Source organism: Myxocyprinus asiaticus, chromosome 3 (assembly GCF_019703515.2).
Source record: "Myxocyprinus asiaticus isolate MX2 ecotype Aquarium Trade chromosome 3, UBuf_Myxa_2, whole genome shotgun sequence".
NCBI lineage: Eukaryota > Metazoa > Chordata > Actinopteri > Cypriniformes > Catostomidae > Myxocyprinus > Myxocyprinus asiaticus.
Window position 1 is genome coordinate 58,516,071 of NC_059346.1, and position 22,024 is coordinate 58,538,094.

Genomic DNA, 22,024 nt, shown 5'->3' on the forward strand with positions numbered 1-22,024 from the left:
TGTCTTTGGATGTCATTGTGTCTTTTTTTCTCATATTAGTACGTAATGATCTTTTATTTGCCTTCAGGAATTACATTTGAAGGCCGTATAATCAAACATTATTTTCTAAAATAATAGATTCAAACAAATAGTCACAAGAGTAATGTTATAACAGTATTGAGACTCAAATGTGTATTATATACAATGGAGTGAGATAACAATTGAACAGGTTTGGGAACTCCTTGTGGTTCAAATGTTTTCTGAATTAATTGTATTTATTTATTTTTGCATTATGTGCTCTGAATGCTCTATAACTGGGTCTGAAAATTCCTCTTCATGAACATTTATCACTGCAAATGGTAATTATGATCAATACAAAATCTACAATAATACTATTGATTATAAAAATTATTACATATTATTGACTCATATTTGACATTAAAATGAAGTGCATTCCAGTGCGATGGTCAACTTTTATATTTTCTTACTTTCAATAGGTAATTTTCAGTGCATAATTTGTTGGGGTTCGACTTGCACATAGTTAGCCAAAAGCAAGGGTGCCGTTAGAATTTGTGGGCCCCCTGACAACTTTGTATTGTAGTCTGGGCCCTCTATCTTATCGCAGTCTGTAACAACATTCCTTTTTCAAAAACATTATTAATAAATTTAAACATAATCAGACTTGCATATTCATTAAGATGCACACAAATTCTTGTTCGTACAGTTTATTAAAACTAAAAATAAGAGGGCTATATGTAATAAATTAACCTAAATATATATTTCAGTTTGTTATTTTAATTAAAGGGATAGTTCACCCAAAAATGAAATGTATTCATTTTATATTTATTCTCATCATTTACTCACCCTCATGCCATCCCAGATGTGTTTGACTTTCTTTCTTCTCCAGAACACAGATGAAGATTTTATAAGAATATCCCAGCTTTGTAAGTCCTTACAATGCAAGTGAATGGTGGCCAGAACTTTGAAGGCTCTAAAAGCATAGGAAGGCAGCATAAAAGTAATCCATAAGACTCCAGTGGTTAAATCTATATCTTCAGAAGTGATATGAGGGATGTGGGTGAGAAACAGATCAAAATTTAAGTTCTTTTTTACTCAAAATCTCCATTTTCACTTTTATATCTGAAAGCAACATGTGGTGCCTTTCACATTTGAAAGTGAAAGTGGAGATTTAGAGGAAAAAAAGGACTCATTTTGATCTGTTTCTCACCCACTCCAATCAAAATGCTTCTGAAGATATGGATTTAGCCACTGGAGACATATGGATTACTTTTATGCCGCCTTCATATGCTTTTAGGGCCTTCAAAGTTTTGGCCACCATTCACTTGCATTTTATGGACCTACAGAGCTGAAATATTCTTCTTAAATTTCATTTGTTTTCAGAAGAAGAAAGAAAGTCATACACATCTGGGATGGCATGAGGGTGAGTAAATGATGAATTTAAATTTTTGGGTGAACTATCCCTTTAAGGTATTTTAAGGTACTAAAAGCAGACATGTTAAATAGATTTTTTGACTCTGGTCTACAGAAAATAGCTTTAAAAAATAAAATAAAATAAAAAACATTAGAAACATTCACTGGAGACAAAAAGTGTATTAAACTCTCCATGTACTGCATGTACTTTTTGCATTAAGACACCTGACCTATAGTTTGTGCTGTCTATGCACACTGTTGAGTTTTATCTGTAGGCTATGACATCATCATCTGTTAGCAGTCCAGCTAAACTGAATTGTTTATACATGTCCACATTTCTGGAGATGATATGTATGATATAGACAATTTTTTCCCCAAACGCACTTAATTCATTTATCTAATTTTCTCAGATTTTAATAGATTTTAATATATTTATATTATCCAATTGTTTAATATAAGGGTTAATAATATTAACTGAATTATACACTATTGCTAGATGATTTAATATTTTCTTTTAACTCAATGTGAATCAAATAGTTGACACATACATGCAGCACTGAAACCTCAGATTCATATCTCGCTCTTTAGTACTACAGTTTACAGTTTCACTGTTCCAGTGTGCCACCATAAAGAGCATGCATACTCAAGTTACGTCTACTTTGCTTAATTTGCAAACTCAAATATCAATCACTGGACATACTCCACTGCCAAAAGAACACACCCCCGGTGTGTATCAATTGCATATATTTTTGTCTTGCATCAAATGAATGACTTGTACAGTAGTAAAATCTGCTGACTGAGGTGTGGTGCTATATTTCCCATGTTATCACTTTTACAACATGTACACCGGCGGCCAAAAGTTTGGAATAATGTATAGATTTTGCTGTTTTGGAAGGAAATTGGAACTTTAATTCACCAAAGTGGCATTCAACTGATCACAAAGTATAGTCAGGACATTAATAATGTGAAAAATTTCTATTACAATTAGAAAAAAGTCATTTTTGATCAAATTTAGACAGGCCACATTTCCAGCAGCCATCACTCCAACACCTCATCCTTGAGTAATCATGCTAAATTGCTAATTTGGTACTAGAAAATCACTTGCCATTATATCAAATACTGTTGAAAGCTATTTGGTTCGTTAAATGAAGCTTAACATTGTCTTTGTGTTTGTTTTTGAGTTGCCACAGTATGCAATAGACTGGAATGTCTTAAGGTCAATATTAGGTCAAAAATGGCAACAAAAAAAAAACAAAAACAAAAAAACCGCGTCCTCTAGAAACTCATCAGTCAATCATTGTTTTGAGGAATGAAGGCTATTCATTGCTTGAAATTGCCAAAAAACTGAAGATTTCATACAAAGCTGTACACTACAGTCTTCAAAGACAAAGGACAACTGGCTCAAACAAGGACAGAAAGAGATGTGGAAGGACAGATGTACAACTAAACAAGAGGATAAGTACATCAGAGTCTCTACTTTGAGAAATAGACGCCTCACATGTCCTCAGCTGACAGCTTCATTAAATTCTACCCGCTCAACACCAGTTTCATGTACAACAGTAAAGAGAAGACTCAGGGGTACAGGCCTTATGGGAAGAATTGCAAAGAAAAAGACACTTTTGAAACAGAAAAACAAAAAGAAAATTTGGACAGCAGATAATTGGAAAAGAGTGTTATGGATCTTAACCCCATTGAGCTTTTGTGGGATCAGCTAGACTGTAAGGTGCGTGAGAAGTGCCCGACAAGACAGCCACATCTATAGCAAGTGCTACAGGAAGCGTGGGCTGAAATGTCACCTGAGTATCTGGACAAACTGACAGCTAGAATGCCAAGGATCTGCAAAGCTGTCATTGCTGCACGTGGAGGATTTTTTGATGAGAAATCTTTGAAGTAGTTTAAGAAATTCTGAACATTTTTTTTCAAATTGTAATAGTAATTTTTCACGTTATTAATGTCCTGACTATACATTGTGATCAGTTGAATCACTTTGGTGAATAAAAGCACAAATTTCTTTCCATTAGAGCAAAATCTGTATATTATTCCAAACTTTTGGCCGCCAGTGTTAGTGTCAACAAAATTAAAGGTAAGATCATAAACTGCAACACGAAATTTTCATCACCACTTCCAATTTTGCCACTTTCAGTTTTTTAAGTTATATAATTTCCCTGCGTTATCGCTTGTTCCAGTGACAACCTGTAGAACTTTGCGAATGGAAAAAACCTGCTGACCTCCATAATAACTCCATTTGGATGGTTCACACACTGGCCATTATTGCATCATTCACACAGTTATCAGAGTGTCTGAAGCCACATGACAGAGGAACTGGATAAGAGCTTACAGAACCAATCATTCACAGCATTATAACTTTTTATTACTTAAGTTCTCTGATGACAATTCTAAAAATACACAACCTTTTACAATCAACAAGCAACTGCCTCTGATTTCCTGTGACCATAAAATGCAACTTGCATATATTGCAGAAACCTTGCTCGCAAATTTCCCATTACTTTTCTGAGCCAGTTTTGCAATTATTTTTAACCAACTAGTCCCAAAGTCAATTTAGTGGATGTATAAAGTATCTCCTAGTTCTGTGATTCTCAACCAGGGGGCCAGGACACAATTTCAAGGGAGACAAAACCTCCTTTTGGAGACATTTTGGGATATGCTCATTTGGACAAATGACCCATACATAACTTACAAATTTTATTTGTTTTTAATTCTAATAATGCAAAAATCTTTCTGTTAGGGTTAGGTTTAGGGTTTGGGCTAGGGTTAGTTTATAGTAATATTTAGCTTTATATAAAACAATAGAAATCTATGGTATTTCCTCATTTAGATAGTTGATCAAACGTGTGTGTGTGTGTGTGACTGAGAAGTATCCCAAAAGATAATAAATCAAAGTTAATAAAATCAATTAAAATCAATATGCTAAACCCTCTCCTGATTTTGTTCCTTTCACATGTTTGACTCACTAGTTCTGTGAAAGGATTAGTATGGGAATATAATGTGTTCTGCAAACTGCCGTAAGACAAGACTAGACTAGACAAGACAAGCTGATTAGCTGTTTCCAAATACAAATGACCTTCTTAGCGCCTCAGACTCAACAAATTTAAAATAAACGTAATTAAAATGCCAAACTGTCCTGGTTCAAACAAGGACAGTATAGTTGCTGATGGCTGACTGTTACACCATGAACTTTTTTCTTTCTTCCATTTGACAGGAGAGTAGAAAGACAAGAAGGTAGGTGGGGGATACGGAATTTCAGAAAATAAATAAATAAATCAACAAACATTATTGGTTCAACAGAATGGCCAATAAAAAGAACAGACTTTGGTTCAGACATTTACTGTTAAAGGATTCCATCTTGTAAGATGCTTCACGCTGTTTGGCTCCATTTTGAATAGGTTAAAAATAGGGGTAAAATGGGGTAAAATAGCGGAGTTACTTTTTGCACTAGGTGTAGTGTGTAAAGACGGTCTTGAAGAGTTTTTATCAAATGGACATCCCGGGTTTGATTCTCCCTTTAATATTTCCTTTAATACTACTTATAATAATAAATAAAAATGAATATAAGGTAATTTTTTGGACATGGTGGGGAGTTTATTAATCATGCTTTTACTATAGTAAGACTTTAGTAACCATGCTTTTTGGCCATAATTTTAATGCAGTTATCCATGGTGTTACTACAGTAATATGGTGTTAGTTAATATAGTAACCATTTTTAATTTTGTGGAGGGGGTGTTTACCATCTAATGTTGCTGGAAATGCCCCATATGTTGAGTGTATAATGACATGTTTATGGGTTATTCATACTGCAAAATTACATGCATTATTAAAAACTTACAGCAGTTAGCAATTCTGAATGTGCAACAGCCCTGTTTAGAAATTTTCTGAAAAACTATGAAAACCAAAGTAGAAAACTGTAAGGCATCCAAGTAATGCATCAATGCAAAAGGAATTTTCAGGAATGTTCACTATGTAGACTCAACAGCTTATGGGCTTCCACATGCTTTTTGGTTTCCGCCTCGACCATAACATGGAGCGATGGGGTGTATGAGTAATACAGTGAGATAGACAAGTTCATATAAGAGCATTGAAGCATAGGTCAGGATGCCATCATAGCACTGCATGACATGGATACTATTAGTTGCATGAAGTGTGCAGGACAGAGAAGTAGACACACAGTGATGAAAAACTGTGGGAAAAAACAACAATTTTACACTCACTATTGAGTTCTCCAGACTCATGATTACTGTCCTAGTTGTCTCTTTTTTTAAGAAATTAATATATATATATATTAACTATTTATATTTGCCTACAAAACTAGTTTCAAGCATTTAAGCATAAGCCTTTGGCGTAATAAAAAGTGTAACTTGAGTAACATAAATTCAGTCAAATTTGTCCAAACCTTTGACTGGTAGTGTACAGGAGATAAGTCATTCATTTAAAAATCATGCTCCCTTACACTTAAATAAAGGACTATTTTATAGTACTATTATTTACAAAAACAAAAAAAAAAAAAAAAAAAATTCAAAACTACATGACATAGTCTTTTATGCCTGCAGAATATGCCACTTAAATAGAGCGTGAACCCACCACATCACATACAGTATTTGTATCACGTTACAAATAAACCCGTCAAAATTCTAACATAGACACACGTGCAAGGGTGTGTGCATATTTAGCCTCCCAGTTCTATTTGGTGTCTGAGCATCCAATCAGGATGCGGTTAGATGGGTAAGGTCTGTGGGTGGAGCTTGGATTCATGGGAACATGAACATTTGTCTTCTCTCACACTGGGGCTCACGAGGGGGCGAGCACACTCGCTAGATAGAGGGGGGATTTTGAATCCAATGGCATACCCTCATTGCATTGAAGGACCTCTTTAGCCTGGGGAAATGGCCCCTGCAATGGAGCACTGTTATGTAATCTGCACTGAAGACATTCAAATGAAGTGCCTCTGCGTCATCATACCATTAGAAGCACAGTATACACACTGGTGTGACTGTAAACAGCTTACACTTGCTAATTATTATCAGTGTTGGGTGTAATCTAATGACAAAGTAACTTGTTACTGTAATGCAGTTACTTGTTAGTAAAGTGTAGTGTAATACATTACATTTTAAATTCTTTTAATCAGATTACAGATTACACTTTCAATCAAATGAATTACTTTTATGTACATTACTTAGGTTAAACACATTTTAAAAATAATATTGTGTAGAATACTATGAAAAATGTTAGAAAGTAACTTAAAAGTAATTAGTAATGTGATTACTTTGCAGTGAATTTATTAGTAGTTATCTGATCACAATTTTAGAGTAGTATTTAGGCAAGTGGTTGTCTCTTCATCAGACCGGGAGGGGAGTGTCAGAAGTTTCTGAGGGGGGCACAAGGAAAATCTAAGGGGCAATGCCCCCCAAGCCCCCTCACACTCCAGGCCATACTGTTGTTCGTTTTTTTACTGATTTTAAATAAAAAAATTGGTATTATTTGATTGCTTTAAACAAACATTGCAATTCTGCTATGCTGGGTGTCTGTGGGTTAACTAACTTGCTGGTAAATCACTTTACAGATCTAAAAGTTAATGTCAAAACCTGAGAAATATCATGGCTATTTTTCTCAGATGTTCCATTCTTAAAGTGTTAGTTCACAATTCTCTCATAATTTGCTCACCATCATGCCATCCCAGATGTGTTTGACTTTCTCTCTTCTGCAAAACACAAATGAAGATTTTTAGAAGAATATTTCAGCTCAGTTGGTCCATACAATGCAAGTGAATGGTGGCCGGAACTTTGAAGCTCCAAAAATTACATAAAGTCAGCATAAACATAATCCATCATACTCCAATGGTTTAATCAATGTCTTCTGAAGCAATCCAATTGGTTTTTGTTGAGAACAGACCAAAATGTAACTCCTTTTTCACTGTACATCTTGACAGAAGTCTCCTTGCCGATCATTATTTCAGGCTCGATTAAACTTCAAACACTAGGTGTTGTAATCGAGCTTGAAATAATGATCATGGCTAGAGACTGCAATGGCAAGATGTACAGTGAAAAATGAGTTACATTTTGGTCTGTCCTCACCCAAAACCAACTGGATTGATTTAGAAGACATGGATTAAACCACTGGAGTCATACTTTTATGCTGACTTTCTCTCTTTTTTTGAGCTTCAAAGGCTTGATCACAATTTACTTTTCAGTCTGCTGAGTAACATCAGAACTAGTGATGCCCGATTCACGAATAAATAATTCTATTAAGTCGGTTCTTTTCAGTGAATTGGCCAAACAGGTTAGCAAAAAGGTCTGAATCGATTGGCTATTTAGTCCTTTTATTTCTGACTGCTATTTCGCTGAATAATTTGCAGCAGCTTCTCACTCGTTAAAACAGCATCAGGATATTACAGAAAATGGAAAACAAACTAATCGTTGGATGAAGTGGATATTTACCTACAATCAACAAAAGACTGCTTTTTTGAGAGGTAACTTCCATTGGTGCTGTGTCTTGTTAATAAGGGGCTGTTCACACCAAACGTGTTATTGTGTCCACCCATGCTATTTCTCAGTTGTTTTTCTATGTAAACATGCTAAACGGAGGTCTTTGACCATTGCATTATGTATCGCTGTGTTTTTGGCGTCTCATTTAGGAGCACCATAATTTTTTTTTTAAGTTCTTTTGCCAAGTTAAAAAGATGTCTCGAGACACCCGTGTTATACTCTTTTCCCTGATAGCACACGTACAACACCCAGATGGCTATTTGATGTGTGTGTTTACATCTGGAAGACGACTATTTTACATTGTTTGCTCTTCTGCAATACATCTATAAGATGTATGTCAATAAGTATGTCTCGGATGTCAATGAGACATTTAGCAAATGTCTTTGAGATGTTTATGATTTAGAATGATTGTAAATCTGAACTTTTTAAGATGTTTAGCAGATGTTAGATGCTTTCCAGATGAAAAGATGTAAAACAGACATCTCGGAGACGTACGTGTGCTATCTGGAAACAGATTGTTGTGCTCTATTGCTCCTCCTCTGCCATCTCCTGTTTGCTGACTAGTGTTTGAAAATCATTAAGTTGTTATTGTATACCAGTTTTCTGTCACAACATTTTGCTTGATTATTTGTTTTACTTGTTTTATGTTTTGGAGGGCTTGTGCTATTGCTTCATACAGATGAACAATTGGATTGGATTCACTGATGGCTATCAGACATCAAAAGAGTTGCGTTGATCAGTTGAGAAATTACGATCATTTAGCTGAAGTCCATTTAACATCTGTATATTGAATTAGCACTGTTAAGGCTTCTGGAATGTGTAATAGTTTAGTGACCTAGGAAATAAACACAGTCCGAACTGGTCACATCTCTGAGCAGAGTCGATTCTCCTGAGGAGACAATATGATTCCGAATGCCTCAGAATTGAAGAATCACTTTTTTTTTTTGGAATCGACTCCCAGCCCTAGTGGTTAGGGAAAAGTAGCCAACAAGTGCCAACAAGTGAAAGATGTACTTGATTCTACACGTGTACTCCTTCAACACTCTTTAAAAAAAATTCCCCATACTTCCATTTGTGCCATTTCATAGTTTTGACGAATGAAACAGAAGCTTCTAAAAAACTAAATAATTTATGGACATGATGGTGTAAATGTAGCACATACTGTCTGTATGAGAGAATGAACAATTCATACTGTAATCTGAACCAAAACAAAATATTGATTTACAGCACTGTAGTACAAATTCAAAACTCTAAATGTCTAATAAAAAAGATGAAAAAAACAAACAAAAAGACCATACAGTTTGAACAATGAGTTCTCACTTTGGAAGAGCAACATCAGCACCAACAGAGAACAACAAAAATTATTCACGAGCCTTGAAATATAAACACATTATTACCATTTCTTCGGTCATGAAAATATTTGCGATCACAGAAGAAAAAAGAAATCCAAATGAATGGGTAAAAAGATCAGAGCAATGAGGTCCTGATTAGCGTCTGAACTTCAACCATTTCCAGTAGCATCTAGACACATTTAGTCCAGTACTAACCATCACCTCAGATGTAAAAAGGACAATGCTGTAAAGTTGGCGTCTCTGCGTACAATGCTCTATGCACCAGAGACACACTTTTAACGTTTGTCTAAAGTGAAAAGTGACAAATGTATCTCTATTTCCAGGTCCTCGTTTCTCATTTTTCAATGTTTTCCATATTTATTGCTTAACAGTTTCTCTACTTTTTTCTCGAGTTTAGAGTCCGCTCTCTTTTATGAAATACAACTGCATGTTAGGCTACATGGCATGTCAAGACATCTTCAAATGCTGCACGCTTGGTGCTGTCATACAGAAGTGTATTTGCAGTTCAGTCTCAATTCTGGCTCAACAGTGTCTCAGTGCCTTTTAGGGTCTTGCCCTTTAATCTCCACTCTCATTCAAAACAGCACCCTCTGTATCTCAGCATTTGTCACACCGCTTGCCCATTTCATATCCCACACGTGCCAACAGCGCCGCCCTCATGGCTGAGTCCAGGACATTCTTCTCTGCCACTCGTTCCACAATATCTTCTGGCTTATCCTCCTGGTTGGAATGAAAATAAAAAGAATATTTTTTATTTTTTTGGGGATTTTTTCCCCCTTTTTCACCCAATTTGGAATGCCCAATTCCCAGTGCGCCTTTAAGTCCTCGTGGTCGCGTAGTGATTCACCTCAATCCGGGTGGTGGAGGATGAATCCCAGTTGCCTCCGCGTCTGAGACCATCAACCCGCGCATCTTATCACGTGGCTTGTTGAGCGCGTTGCCACGGAGATATAGCGCGTGTGGAGGCTTCACGCCATCCACCGTGGCATCCGTGCTCAACTCACCACGCCCCACCGAGAATGAACCACATTATAGCAACCACGAGGAGGTTACCCCATGTGACTCTACCCTCCCTAGCAACCGGGCCAATTTGGTTGCATAGGAGACATGGTTGGAATCACTCAGCACGCCCTAGGATTCAAACTAGCGAACTCCAGGGGTGATAGCCAGAGTCTTTTACCACTGAGCTACCCAGGCCCCATAAAAATAATATATATATATTTTTTACTATGTTTCTACTAGGGCTGGGTAAAAATAGCATTATGAACGAACCTGATAGCAATTTTTTAAATCCCAAGATCGATCTATTACTCTATGCGCAACCCTCTACAATTCAAATAAATCACTCACAGCGTGCTATGCAACTAGATATGCCCGTGATTAGCCACTGGTAATAGCGCCAGTAAAGATAATAGCATCTTTTACCTATCAAACGCACTGTAAAAATAACCCGTTATTCTTATCCCGTGCGAACTGGCATGTTGGTAAAAAGCCAGTGAATCTGCACTGTCCAGCCTGTGAACCCTTTATCTCATTGTTTCTAAAGTTCACCAAGTGTCTGAAGTGGATGTTGGTCACTGAGAAGACACCAACTGGCTGTTGCGTTTGAACTGATGCATGAGAAACAAACAAACATGACTTCTTTTGATTAGGAAAATTAGAAAAGGACACAAGTACTAATTTTGTGATTTGAACAGAGTAAATGAGAAAAATGGGGTTGAGCCCCATGTTTCACAACTTATTTATTTGGAGGGACAGATCAAATTAAATAATGTGAAAAGATTGTCTATATTTTTAATTCAAGAGTGTACTGTAGGATTACTGGCTTGCTAATGTAACCAGTTCTGTTGTATTTTGCCAGATATTCAAGTCATTTTATTCTAATAATCCCAGATACAGCATATGCACATGTTCAATACTTACTTCATAATTAGTCAGCACAGCTAAATAGCATACATTTTCTGATGGGTCAGTTATGCGTGACAGCAGTGTGAAAATGCAGTCGACACTCTCATCTCTGTGATTTATCCAGACATCGCTTATCCGATGTCTGGATAAATCACAGACGTCTGTGGTAGCCTAATAAAATTATTTTACTTTACAGACGTATGTCCGGGAAACTAATCTGTGTTTTGAACTCTGCGCTCTCAACTCATTGTAGTCTGTTGTTGGAATCGGCCCCTGTCACCATCAGCTCTCGAATCACACCGAGTTTAAACGCTGCCTCATTTCTGATAATCCACTCTGTTTACAATCTTGGACATAATACAGTCGACAACACCAGATATTTGTCAGTGTACAAGCACACGCATATTAAAGGTGCACTCAGTAACTTTTTGTTAGTGTTATCTTGTACTTACAGTGACACCTAGTGGTGTGGATGCAGCATCATTCAAAGTCAAAATTTTTCAGTTACAGATGCCATTGTAGAAATTCACTATTTCACAATCAGCCATAATTAATTTAATCCAAGAGTGAAAGTGTTCAATAACAAGAAGGTTACTGAAATTAAGTGAGTAGTATTCAGCTGGTCATGTGATTCTAAAATGGCAGCCCCCATGAGGGCACCCCTGCCCCATGCAGAATAAAACAGCTTTTATAAGGTCACTGATATGCCTAGAGTCCTCATCTCATGTGAGTGCTCATGATTTTATACATATGTTTCAAAATTACAATTGATTTCATTAGGAGTAAAACTTTTTTAATGGTGAAAAAATTACTGAGTGCTCCTTTAATGTGGCCACGAGAGAAATGTAGCGTATTCTGGTGGGAGCGGAAAGTGAGCGCCTCGTAAGTGGCTGGAGCAGGGCTGAGCGCAGTCTTGTAAAACGTGCTCCTCGCTCCAGTGAAATTCTGATCAATCCGCTCCCGCTCCGCTCACATGCTCTGTTCACCATGGGTTCCCTCTGGATTTTCCTATGGGTTTTTATAATGGGGTTTTTGAGCTTATGAGAAAATAAGATCTATGATAAACATTACTTGACGATACATGGACGGTTTTTTCTACAGCAAAAAATTACACACATTCGTACCTCAAACATGTATTTTGAAGCCGCAGTGTGTGTTTTTATTTTAAATTATGTAATTCAATATGGCTTCAAAATGAACATGGCAAATGCCGAATTCTCTTCTGGGTTTTTGGAGTACAAGCTGAACAGCTCTATTGGCAAATGGAAAAATAAAATCCAAAGTAAATGAAAAAGAAAAGCCATTGGCAAATGGATGAAGAAAAGCAATTGCCAAATGGCCTTTTCAAACACTATTTAAAAGTTGCATTTAAAAATGACTTATTAATATGCTATTTTATTGTTACATTTAATTGCATTTTAAACATGAAATAAATACCTGATTTATAAATGCACAATTTTATGTTAAATATCATTTTTATTTTCAAATTAATTGATTGATCATTTATTTCTTCATTCTTTTTTAATTGCCACTCCACAGCTTCCATAAGATCCTTTCACTGCGTGTTTTTTTAATCCACTTTCTGCTCTTTACAGTCAGTTGTTGGTCAAAAACAACAACAACAAAATATTTAATTCTAATCACATACAGCACGAATGCGGTAAAGAAGTCAATCAACTGCCGCTATTCTTAAAGAGACAGTACCTTTTTAGCAGGTGTTCTACAAATCAATGTACATACTTGTAAATATTACAACTTATGCATGTAAACAATAAACATGTAACAAAATATACATATGAAATTTCAAGACATCCAATTTGAATACATGAATTTGTACATTAAAAAAAAAAACTCAAATGTGAACCTATACTGTATCTTACAAACGAGTACTGATGTACTGCACAGAAGTTTTCGTACATTTTTTCATTTATAATGTGATGCTCTGTTGTGCAGAAATTTATTTGACAAAAATAAGACCAATGTTGTGTTTTAGATTATTCTGTGAGGTTATTTACTAAAGCACTTCATTTAAAAATAATTATTTTGTTGAAAACTAATTGTTAATACATTCACTTGTTTTATTTTCATTTGATTAAGTTTGGATTAATTTGATTAGACATAATTTTAAAGGTGAATTAAACTTTAAAACAAGGAATTACGATTTTTTGTGTGTGTGTGTGTGTGTGTGTGTGGAAAAACTTGGAATTTGGGGGAAAACAAATTGTAGAATTTGTACTTACATTTAAAGTACCTGCATTTAATAACATCTGTAGTTACACTGATAACCTTATCCCTAAACCTAACCCTACCCCAACCCTTACTCAAAACCCTAACCCTAATCCTAAACCTACCCATAAAGCAGCAGCAAATGTGAATCTTGTAAGAATTCTGCAGAACAACATGTAGATACACAATAAATATATTGTTATTATATATGTTATTACATAGTAGTTACAAACACCTAATATAAAGAGGGACAAGACATTTAGTTGTGCTTAACATCCCAAGAAACCTCCGAAAAACACCTACATTAAACACGTGAAAAACTCCAGCAACTTTTCTCGCTTCTAGCTCCCGCGTTCTGTCCAGAAACGATCCTCCCTATGCTCTATTTCCTTCAAAAGACAATTTCCATCCAATGTGAGAGCTTCAGAGTCCTGAAAGTTGATAACGGTCATTCAGAACTCACTGTTTTTATCAGAAATTATATTAGGAAGGACCCTACAGCATGGATTGCGCTCCCTACGAAGTGCTCTGCAAAGGCATCTTCAGCACAGGTGAGAACACAGCCACGTGTGCTGAACAGATGTAGGGGAAGAGTTGTTGCTGTTCTAGAAAGTATTTGATTGGACTAATTTTTCAGGCTCTATGTGACGTTATGATTTTGCCTGGAAGACTGTAGATTTTTAAATATCTTCTGAAAAACAATTGTCAATGTTAAAAAGTACACTAGCATATAAATGAACTTAAAGCTAATAGATATGGACTAAAACCAGCAAAACTTTAATGTTGATTTCATGATGTCTTTAATTACATGGGAAGTCATGCCAAGTGCAGATTTGACATAATAAAGGATAAGATTTGTTTCGGTCAAGAAAGACTCGGTGCGTTCCATTTGGAAGTGATTATCCCTATGGCCTATTTCCTTACATGAATTAACCAAGAGTTTTGAAGGGTTGAAAAGTGTGGGGCTCAAAAATAACAGCAATTTGGAACTCAATTTGTACAATTATATTTATATGAATTTGTCTTTGAAACAACCCTGCATCTTGGCTACCATGATTGTTCCCCCTTCGAAGTGCCCTCTGGAGGCATCATTTAAGCATGCAGTGTCAGTGTTTTAAATGAATCGGTTGACTGAATGAATCACTGAATCACTCTTAACACATTCACTTGACGCCATCTGTTGGTGTCGATACAGAAATCCGATATATGGCCCAAATATAACATGCATATAAAAAAGATTTGCATATTGCCATTTAGCAGAATTCTGTATGTCCTAATGATCTTCTCACTCTTTTTACATGATACAGTAAGAGTTACAGATACAGTTTTGTGCTTCCCACAGTTTTGTGAGCAAACGCAACAGATTCTCGGGGGTACACAAATGTTTTGCATGAGCCGCAAAAAACATAAAAAAAATTTCCCATCCCTACAAATTTTTTTCCCACCACAATTTTCCCATAGGAGCTCCTTCATTCCTAAATACAAACCTTGTGAACAATGAATGATGTTATATGCCCGTTGTCAGCTTGATAGTCGAGCCAGAATAACTCTGTTCCAGGGTTCTCCTGATCTGTGCCGGAGCTGCTCTCATTCCAGTCTTCTATTTCTGCATTCACACCAGGCTCAGATCCATCTGAAAGCAAGCAAGTGCCCATATATGAGCACAGCAGCACATCAAACAAACTCCTACAAACAAACTCCAATAAATCCTGAACATGTTGAAAGTACTTTATTCATTTGTTTATTTTTAATTGATTAAAAAGCCCATTTTCCTTCTTGCTTCATAATATCCACTGTAACTATCAGCATTATTATTGCTTATTTATTTGGCTATTTATTATTTAGCTTCCTGTTTCTTGTTTACATGTTATTTTTTAATATAGGTTTAATTTCTGTTTTAAATTTACTTCCGTGAAGTTGACATGGATGTTCTAAAGATGCACCAAGTATTTTTTTTGTTTAACCCTTGAACGGTCTCAACGATCAAGTCCCACTGTTGATCTCACCGGGTCAAATTGACCCGGCTCTTAAATCACAGCTCAACAGTCACAATTTGCACATTTTCTACCCAATGACTTTTTTTTATCTTTAAATATAATGCAGGAAATACTATTTTAGAAGAGCATTAAGTGTACAGAGATCCTTATATTTATAGCTGTTACTGTGATAAAGTGAGTTGTATTCAGCTGGTCATGTGATCTCAACATGGCAGCACCCACAAGGCGACCTGCTCCATGTAATATAAAACAACTTTTATTAAGTTACGGACTGGAGTCTTTGTCTCATGTGAGTGTACAATATTTGAAACATCTGTCTAAATTAATATTAATTTCTTTGTGTAAACTTTTTAATGGGGTGGGGATTACAAAGTGCACCTTTAAATACTCTAGACTAGCATTAGTACATTAGGGGGGGTCAGCAATAGCATATCCAATAAACTGACACCAGCTCCATTTGACCTCTCTATATAGTAAAATATTGAATTAAGCTCTTTCTACCTATGTAACTTACTCCGCTGGCGTGGGTGGTACACCTGACGGTCAGGTCTTCTCGGGCGGCGAGGGGTGGTCGTCTGTCTACGCCTCTGCTTTTCCTTGGCCTGTTTTACCTCTTTGTCATAATCGTCCCTTTAGAAAGTTTAAACAAATAAAATCACAAAGTAACTATTGAATAATCAACAACAATATGTTTTGGGTATATGAATAGAAAACACGGTCCCAACAGCGTAGGGGTGGGGGGGGGGGTTGTACTTGCTTGTTTTGATTATTGGGTTACCTCACCCACCATCCCCTCTGGAATCTACGCCCTTGCACAGTCCAGTGGACCAGCAGCCCTATCAGGCATGCTTAAGGATTCCTTTAGGAATTTTCTATCATAATTTGGAAGCAATTCTACAGGATTCCAACATAGCACAAAACAACTAGTTATTTTAAAACACACAGATTGCAATAGGATTTTACCAATAAAATAAAATTACTCTGTAGGTGTAGCACCTCAAAAGAAATTCTAACCTCCTATACAGTAGCTCCCCCTGTGATATCCTTTAACTGTCCAGCAAGATATTATAATTATATAAGTAGACTTCTGATACAGATTACACGATATGACTCTAAGAATCAAAGAATAATGAAAAATATCCCGTGGGACTTTCAGACTGTCTCGTTAAGATTCTTTAGGAACTGATTTAAATCATGAAAGAATTCACTCATTCCTTTTTTGACTGTGTATAGTAATTGTTTCAACATAAATTAGGGCGCTATTTCACACAAAACGTAACGTACTAAGTAACTACGCGTTGTAGTGCACGCGACAGAGTCTGCACGAGACTGAAAACTGAGCAGGTGAAAGTGCGAGACCTGGCGATCTGATTCCTCCTGATGTGGTGCAGAAACCCGTGACTCATGTCCAAACGACCGCCAGGCTTATATTTCACACCCTCTCCCTCTGCATCACGCAAAACCTCCATGGTTCCACTCTGTAGGCGAAAGAATGATCAAAATAAATTCATTTTAGCGCGTGGACATAAACATTCTCTCGTCACTGGTGCCCATGAAAAGCCGGACGCCCAAAACGCTGATCATACGAAACCACTCCCAGAGTTTGTTTTCGCAAGCTAGAAAAACGCCCTTCGTGAATTTTAACATCTTTAACATTCTTCTTGTGTTGTTAGGGGGGATTCGTCATATTGCCGACACTCGGTATGAAAATTCGGAGACAGTGAAATGTAAAACATCAATTGTTTGTTTGTGCATTCAGCTCTGTACTGGTTCCCGGGCTATTTTACGCTTGGCCACCATTGGTTTTGAACCGGAAGTGAAGGCGTATGAGAATTGCAGCATTCATTCAATGCGCTGAATTCAGTTTAAGTTATTAAAACACCAAGCAGCTAAAATGATCGTAGGAGTGAAACGAGAGAGGGATATCGATGAAGACGAAGAGGAAGGTAAGTTTGAAGCGTTTATGAGTTACTTAGCAGTGATCCAGAGAAACACGATGCAAAGCTTCAGACATCTGTGTGTGTTTACTGAAGTACATTTAAAGGTGCACTCAGTAATTCTTTCCTCATCAAAAAAGTTGTACTCCTTAAGAAATCATTTGTACTTTTGAAACATAGGTATAAATTCATGAGCACCCACATAAGATGAAGAATCCAGTTAAATCAGTAACCGTATAAAAGCTGTTTAAATCTACATGGAAGAGGGTCCACTTATGGGGGCTGCCATGTTGTGATCACATGACCAATTGAAGACTACTCGCTTAATCACAGTAACTGCCTTGTTATTGAACACTTATGAATTGCATTACTTATGGCTCACTCTCTGTGAATAGTGAATTTCTACAATGGCACCTGCAACTGAAAACGAGCCATGCTGCATCCACGCCCCTACGTGTCATTGTAAGTCCAAGACGATATACATCAAAAATGACTGAATGCACTTTTAAAGCATCTATAGCTAAGGCTTTTAACCAAACACAAAACTACTACGCTTCATAAAGAGACAGTAACACCAGAAGTATTCCAATACAAAGCTCCTAAATTGACAATAAACAAAGTGTAGAGGGGGCCTGGGTAGCTCAGCGAGTATTGACGCTGACTACCACCCCTGGAGTTGTGAGTTTGGATCCAGGGTGTGCTGAGTGACTCCAGCCAGGTCTCATAAGCAACCAAATTGGCCCAGTTGCTAGGCAGGGTAGAGTCACATGGGGTAACCTCCTCGTGGTCGCTATAATGTGGTTTGCTCTCAGTGGGGCGCGTGGTGAGTTGTGCCTGGATGCCGCGGAGAATAGGATGAAGCCTTCACACGCGCTATGTCTCTGTGGTAACATGCTCAACAAGCCACGTGATAAAATGCGTGGATTTACGGTCTCAGACGTGGAGGCAATTGAGATTCGTCCTCTGCCACCCGGATTGAGGCGAGCCACTACGCCATTATGAGGACCTAGAGCGCATTGGGAAAGTGAATGTTTATAGTGTCGACATGTTTGTGTGACATCATGCCCCTGCATCTCGGCGAAATCGGAGTTGAGAATTTCTCACGAATTTCTGACTTCAAGATGTATTCCATTGCACTTTTCCTAGTAGAAAGTTGTAAAATCCGACTATCCGAGTTGAATGGAACGCAGCATTACTTCTCAAAACTTGATCCGACACTGAATGCTCAAGCAGCCTAATTTACACTTAGAAAACTCCTGATGTTGCTATAACAATACAAAAAGCACTTACCATTTTACTTGAAGTGAAAATCAGTCCTCCTTTCCTATTTAATAAATTAAGCAATCACACAGTCATGCAGAACATCTTGTGTTTTTAAATCCATAAGGATCTCTTTCTCAGTGGCGATAGCGGCAGTAATGACAGTCGACTCGTCAGCAAGATCTGGTGCTTTTCACTTTTCAATTACGTACATCACTTAAAGCGTGATTGTGTCACTCAAGGCCAGCTAGAAGGCCTCGACCGGGACATATCCTAAAGATCACACCCACCAAGAACAAATAAATAAATCTGATTGGCTGATTATGCTGACAATCTGACTTTAGTTGCCTATTCATTGTGACATATATGATATGTCTGTAACCACATACATGGATATAATAAAAAAATGATGCGTGGAAAAGAAATGGTCAGCATTCTGAGTGAGTTTGATTCGTACATTGATAGATCGTTCATCTCTTCCCTGCAGAATGTGCATTTTTTGGAACAAGAAAACTGATTTCTTGTCAAATTAGATTGAAATCATAGTTTTACTATGATTAGGCCTAATCTGTGATAATATTTTCAAAAGATATGGCCAGACATGCAGTCCACCAATAACGTTAGAGCGACAGCAGTTGGAACACCCAATGGCGACTTCATGCCGCATAGACTAGCGACATCAAGCGATAAAGTCGCTGCATGTGTGTACGGGGCTTTTCTTGTTTGCCTGTGTATTTGCTGTCTCAAATGGTATATAGTCCTGTGTAGCATATTATAAACTCACGTAGAAGATGACAGAAAGGTGTAATGCAGAGGCACGCATTTTCTTTAATGTCATATATTGTTTGAAGTTGCCAAATCCAAAGACATCACGTAATGAATCGGAGGTCTATTGTAGAACTGAATGAATATATATGCTAAGTTTAATTAAATATTTTAAAGCGCACGTTTTCTTGTCCTGTTTTGTGCATGATAACGTTTTGATAATGTCCTCGTGTATTTGCTTCATTTCAGAGGTGCTGGTGAAAATTGGCCGTTCTCAGGGTTTTGAAGATCTAAGAAGCCGCCATTGTCCATACCTGGACACAATCAACAGGTTAATTATTATTATTGAGACTGTCTTTCTTATTGTAACTTTAGATTGTTCTTGTGCTGTAAAAATTGCACTTCTCATTTCTTTAGGAGTGTTTTGGATTTCGACTTTGAGAAGCTGTGTTCAATCTCTCTCTCCCACATTAACGTCTACGCCTGTCTGATCTGTGGGAAATATTTCCAAGGCAAGTTTGGCAGAACCAGTTTGTTTAACCTTGTTTGTGATGCAAGATTTAAGATAAGACAAATTATGTTGTCAAGAATGCAATTGAATCAAATGACTCGCATCCATTTCGGACTATATCAAAGGTTTTGTTTACACTTCACTCAATTCTGGTTTGTTTTTCAGTTCTGATCTGGTATGTTCGCACTGTCATACTGCAAGTGATGTAACCCAGACAGTGTAGTCAATATCTCTACATCGGTTGCCATGGTAATGACTTAAGTGTCAGTAGATCGCCAAGAGAATTTCTACCACAACAAATGATCGGATATTATTAAACAAAAACAGATGTGGTTTAATGTTTAAAGGTTCGGATGTGTAAAAATCGTGACGTGAAATTTTAAGCATGCTACTTATGTAATGTTTTAATTTGTTTGTTTTTGTCTGTTTTTCAGGTCGAGGTCAGAAATCTCATGCGTACATCCACAGTGTTCAGTTCACACACCATGTTTTCCTGAATCTTCACACACTCAAGTTCTACTGCTTGCCAGACAATTATGAGATCATTGACTCCTCATTGGAGGACATTACGGTGAGCTCAGAGATCCTCTGATATGAGTGTTCTTTAATCAGTTCATAGGTCATATGTCAGTAATCAGTAAACTGTTATTGTTAATGTTCTTGAAGTGTAACTTCTTACCCAAATAATTTTGTCTGTTATTAAAGTGAAAAGTGCAATGACTTTTCTTCTTAGCAAAGAATGTTAGTATTTTTCCGGGTTTATGCATCTCTGACTTTTTCCTCATGCCTTTCTTTGTTTTAGTATGTGCTGAAACCCACTTTCACCAAACAGCACATCTCTGGATTGGATAAGCAGGGAAAATTGTACAGAGCCTACGATGGCACAACATATCTGCCTGGAATTGTGGGTCTCAATAATATCAAGGCCAATGACTATGCTAATGTGGTACTGCAGGTAAGATGTACAGTCATTGTTATAATTTGAATTTCTTTAAAATGTGCAACTAGTTAGACACCTTATCTAAACTGAATAGAAAGGCAAAATTGATAAAATGATCCTCTTGCTTTGGCTAAAATAAATAAAGGACAAAAACTTTCAACCCATATATATATATATATATATATATATATATATATATATATATATATATATATATATATATATATATAATACAGTTGAATTCAGAAGTTTACATACACCTTAGCCAAATACATTTAAACTCGTTTTTCACAAGTCCTGACATTTAATAGTAGAAAACATTGGCTGTCTTAGGTCAGTTAGGATCACTACTTTATTTTAAGAATGTGAAATGTCAGAATAATAGTAGACAGAGAATGAATTATTTTAGCTTTTATTTCTTTCATCACATCCCCAGTGGGTCAAAAGTTTACATACACTTTGTCAGTATTTGGTAGCATTGCCTTTAAATGGTTTAGCTTGGGTCATACCTTTTGGGTAGCCTTCCACAAGCTTCTCATAATAAGTTGCTGGAATTTTGGCCCATTCCTCCAGACAGAACTGGTGTAACTGAGTCAGGTTTGTAGGCCTCCTTGCTCGCATGCGATTTTTCAGTTCTACCCACAAATTTTCTATTTGATTGATGTCAGGGCGTTGTGTTGGCCACTCCAATACCTTGACTTTGTTGGACTTAAGCTATTTTGCCACAATGTTGAAGGTATTCTTGGGGTCATTGTGCATTTGGAAGATCATTTGCAATTGAGCTTTAACTTCCTGGTTGATGTATTGAGATGTTGCTTCAATATATCCACATAATTTTCCTTCCTCATGATGCCATCTGTTTTTTGAAGTGCACCAGTCCCTCCTGCAGCAAAGCTTTCCCACAACATGATGCTGCCACCCCCATGCTTCACGGTTGGGATGGTGTTATTCGGCCTCACCCTTTTTCCTCCAAACATAACGATGGTCATTATGGCCAAACAGTTTAATTTTTGTTTCATCTGACAAGAGGACATTTCTCCAAAAAGTAAGATTTTTGTCCCCTTGTGCACTTGCAAACTGTGGTCTGGCTTTTTTATGGCGGTTTTGGAGCAGTGGCTTCTTCCTTGCTGAGCAGCCTTTCAGGTTATGTCGATATAGGACTTGTTTTACTGTTGATATAGATACTTGTCTACCTGTTTCTTCCAGCATCTTCACAAGGTC

General features: G+C 37.0%; 2 protein-coding genes across 2 annotated transcripts in view; one reads left to right on the top strand and one right to left on the bottom strand.

The window, feature by feature from the left end:
- Positions 1-7,522: 7,522 nt before the first annotated feature.
- LOC127421588 (UPF0561 protein C2orf68 homolog) lies at positions 7,523-16,994 on the bottom strand. Its single transcript, XM_051664728.1, has 4 exons — positions 16,750-16,994; positions 15,905-16,020; positions 14,881-15,026; positions 7,523-9,979 (listed from the first exon to the last, which is right to left on the bottom strand). Exons 1-4 carry the CDS (start codon positions 16,857-16,859, stop codon positions 9,857-9,859), a joined length of 495 nt encoding a protein of 164 aa, XP_051520688.1. The 5' UTR covers positions 16,860-16,994; the 3' UTR covers positions 7,523-9,856.
- Positions 16,995-17,137: 143 nt separating this feature from the next.
- LOC127421572 (U4/U6.U5 tri-snRNP-associated protein 2-like) overlaps positions 17,138-22,024 on the top strand; it is a 28,937-nt gene continuing 24,050 nt past the window's right edge. The window contains exons 1-5 of the mRNA XM_051664705.1: positions 17,138-17,336; positions 19,602-19,683; positions 19,770-19,864; positions 20,298-20,434; positions 20,666-20,818. Coding sequence (XP_051520665.1) covers positions 17,285-17,336; positions 19,602-19,683; positions 19,770-19,864; positions 20,298-20,434; positions 20,666-20,818 — 519 coding nt within the window. The 5' untranslated portion in view covers positions 17,138-17,284. The remainder of the gene's footprint in view (positions 17,337-19,601; positions 19,684-19,769; positions 19,865-20,297; positions 20,435-20,665; positions 20,819-22,024) is intronic.

Excerpts from the sequence above, each read along its gene's own strand:
- LOC127421588 (XM_051664728.1), bottom strand. The coding sequence starts at position 16,859 with ATGGAGGTTTTGCGTGATGCAGAGGGAGAGGGTGTGAAATATAAGCCT. Across the intron at positions 16,021-16,749 it reads AGGAGGAATCAGATCGCCAG|GGACGATTATGACAAAGAGG; the intron begins GTCTCGCACTTT and ends AACTTTCTAAAG. Across the intron at positions 9,980-14,880 it reads CATCATTCATTGTTCACAAG|GAGGATAAGCCAGAAGATAT; the intron begins GTTTGTATTTAG and ends CATTCCAACCAG.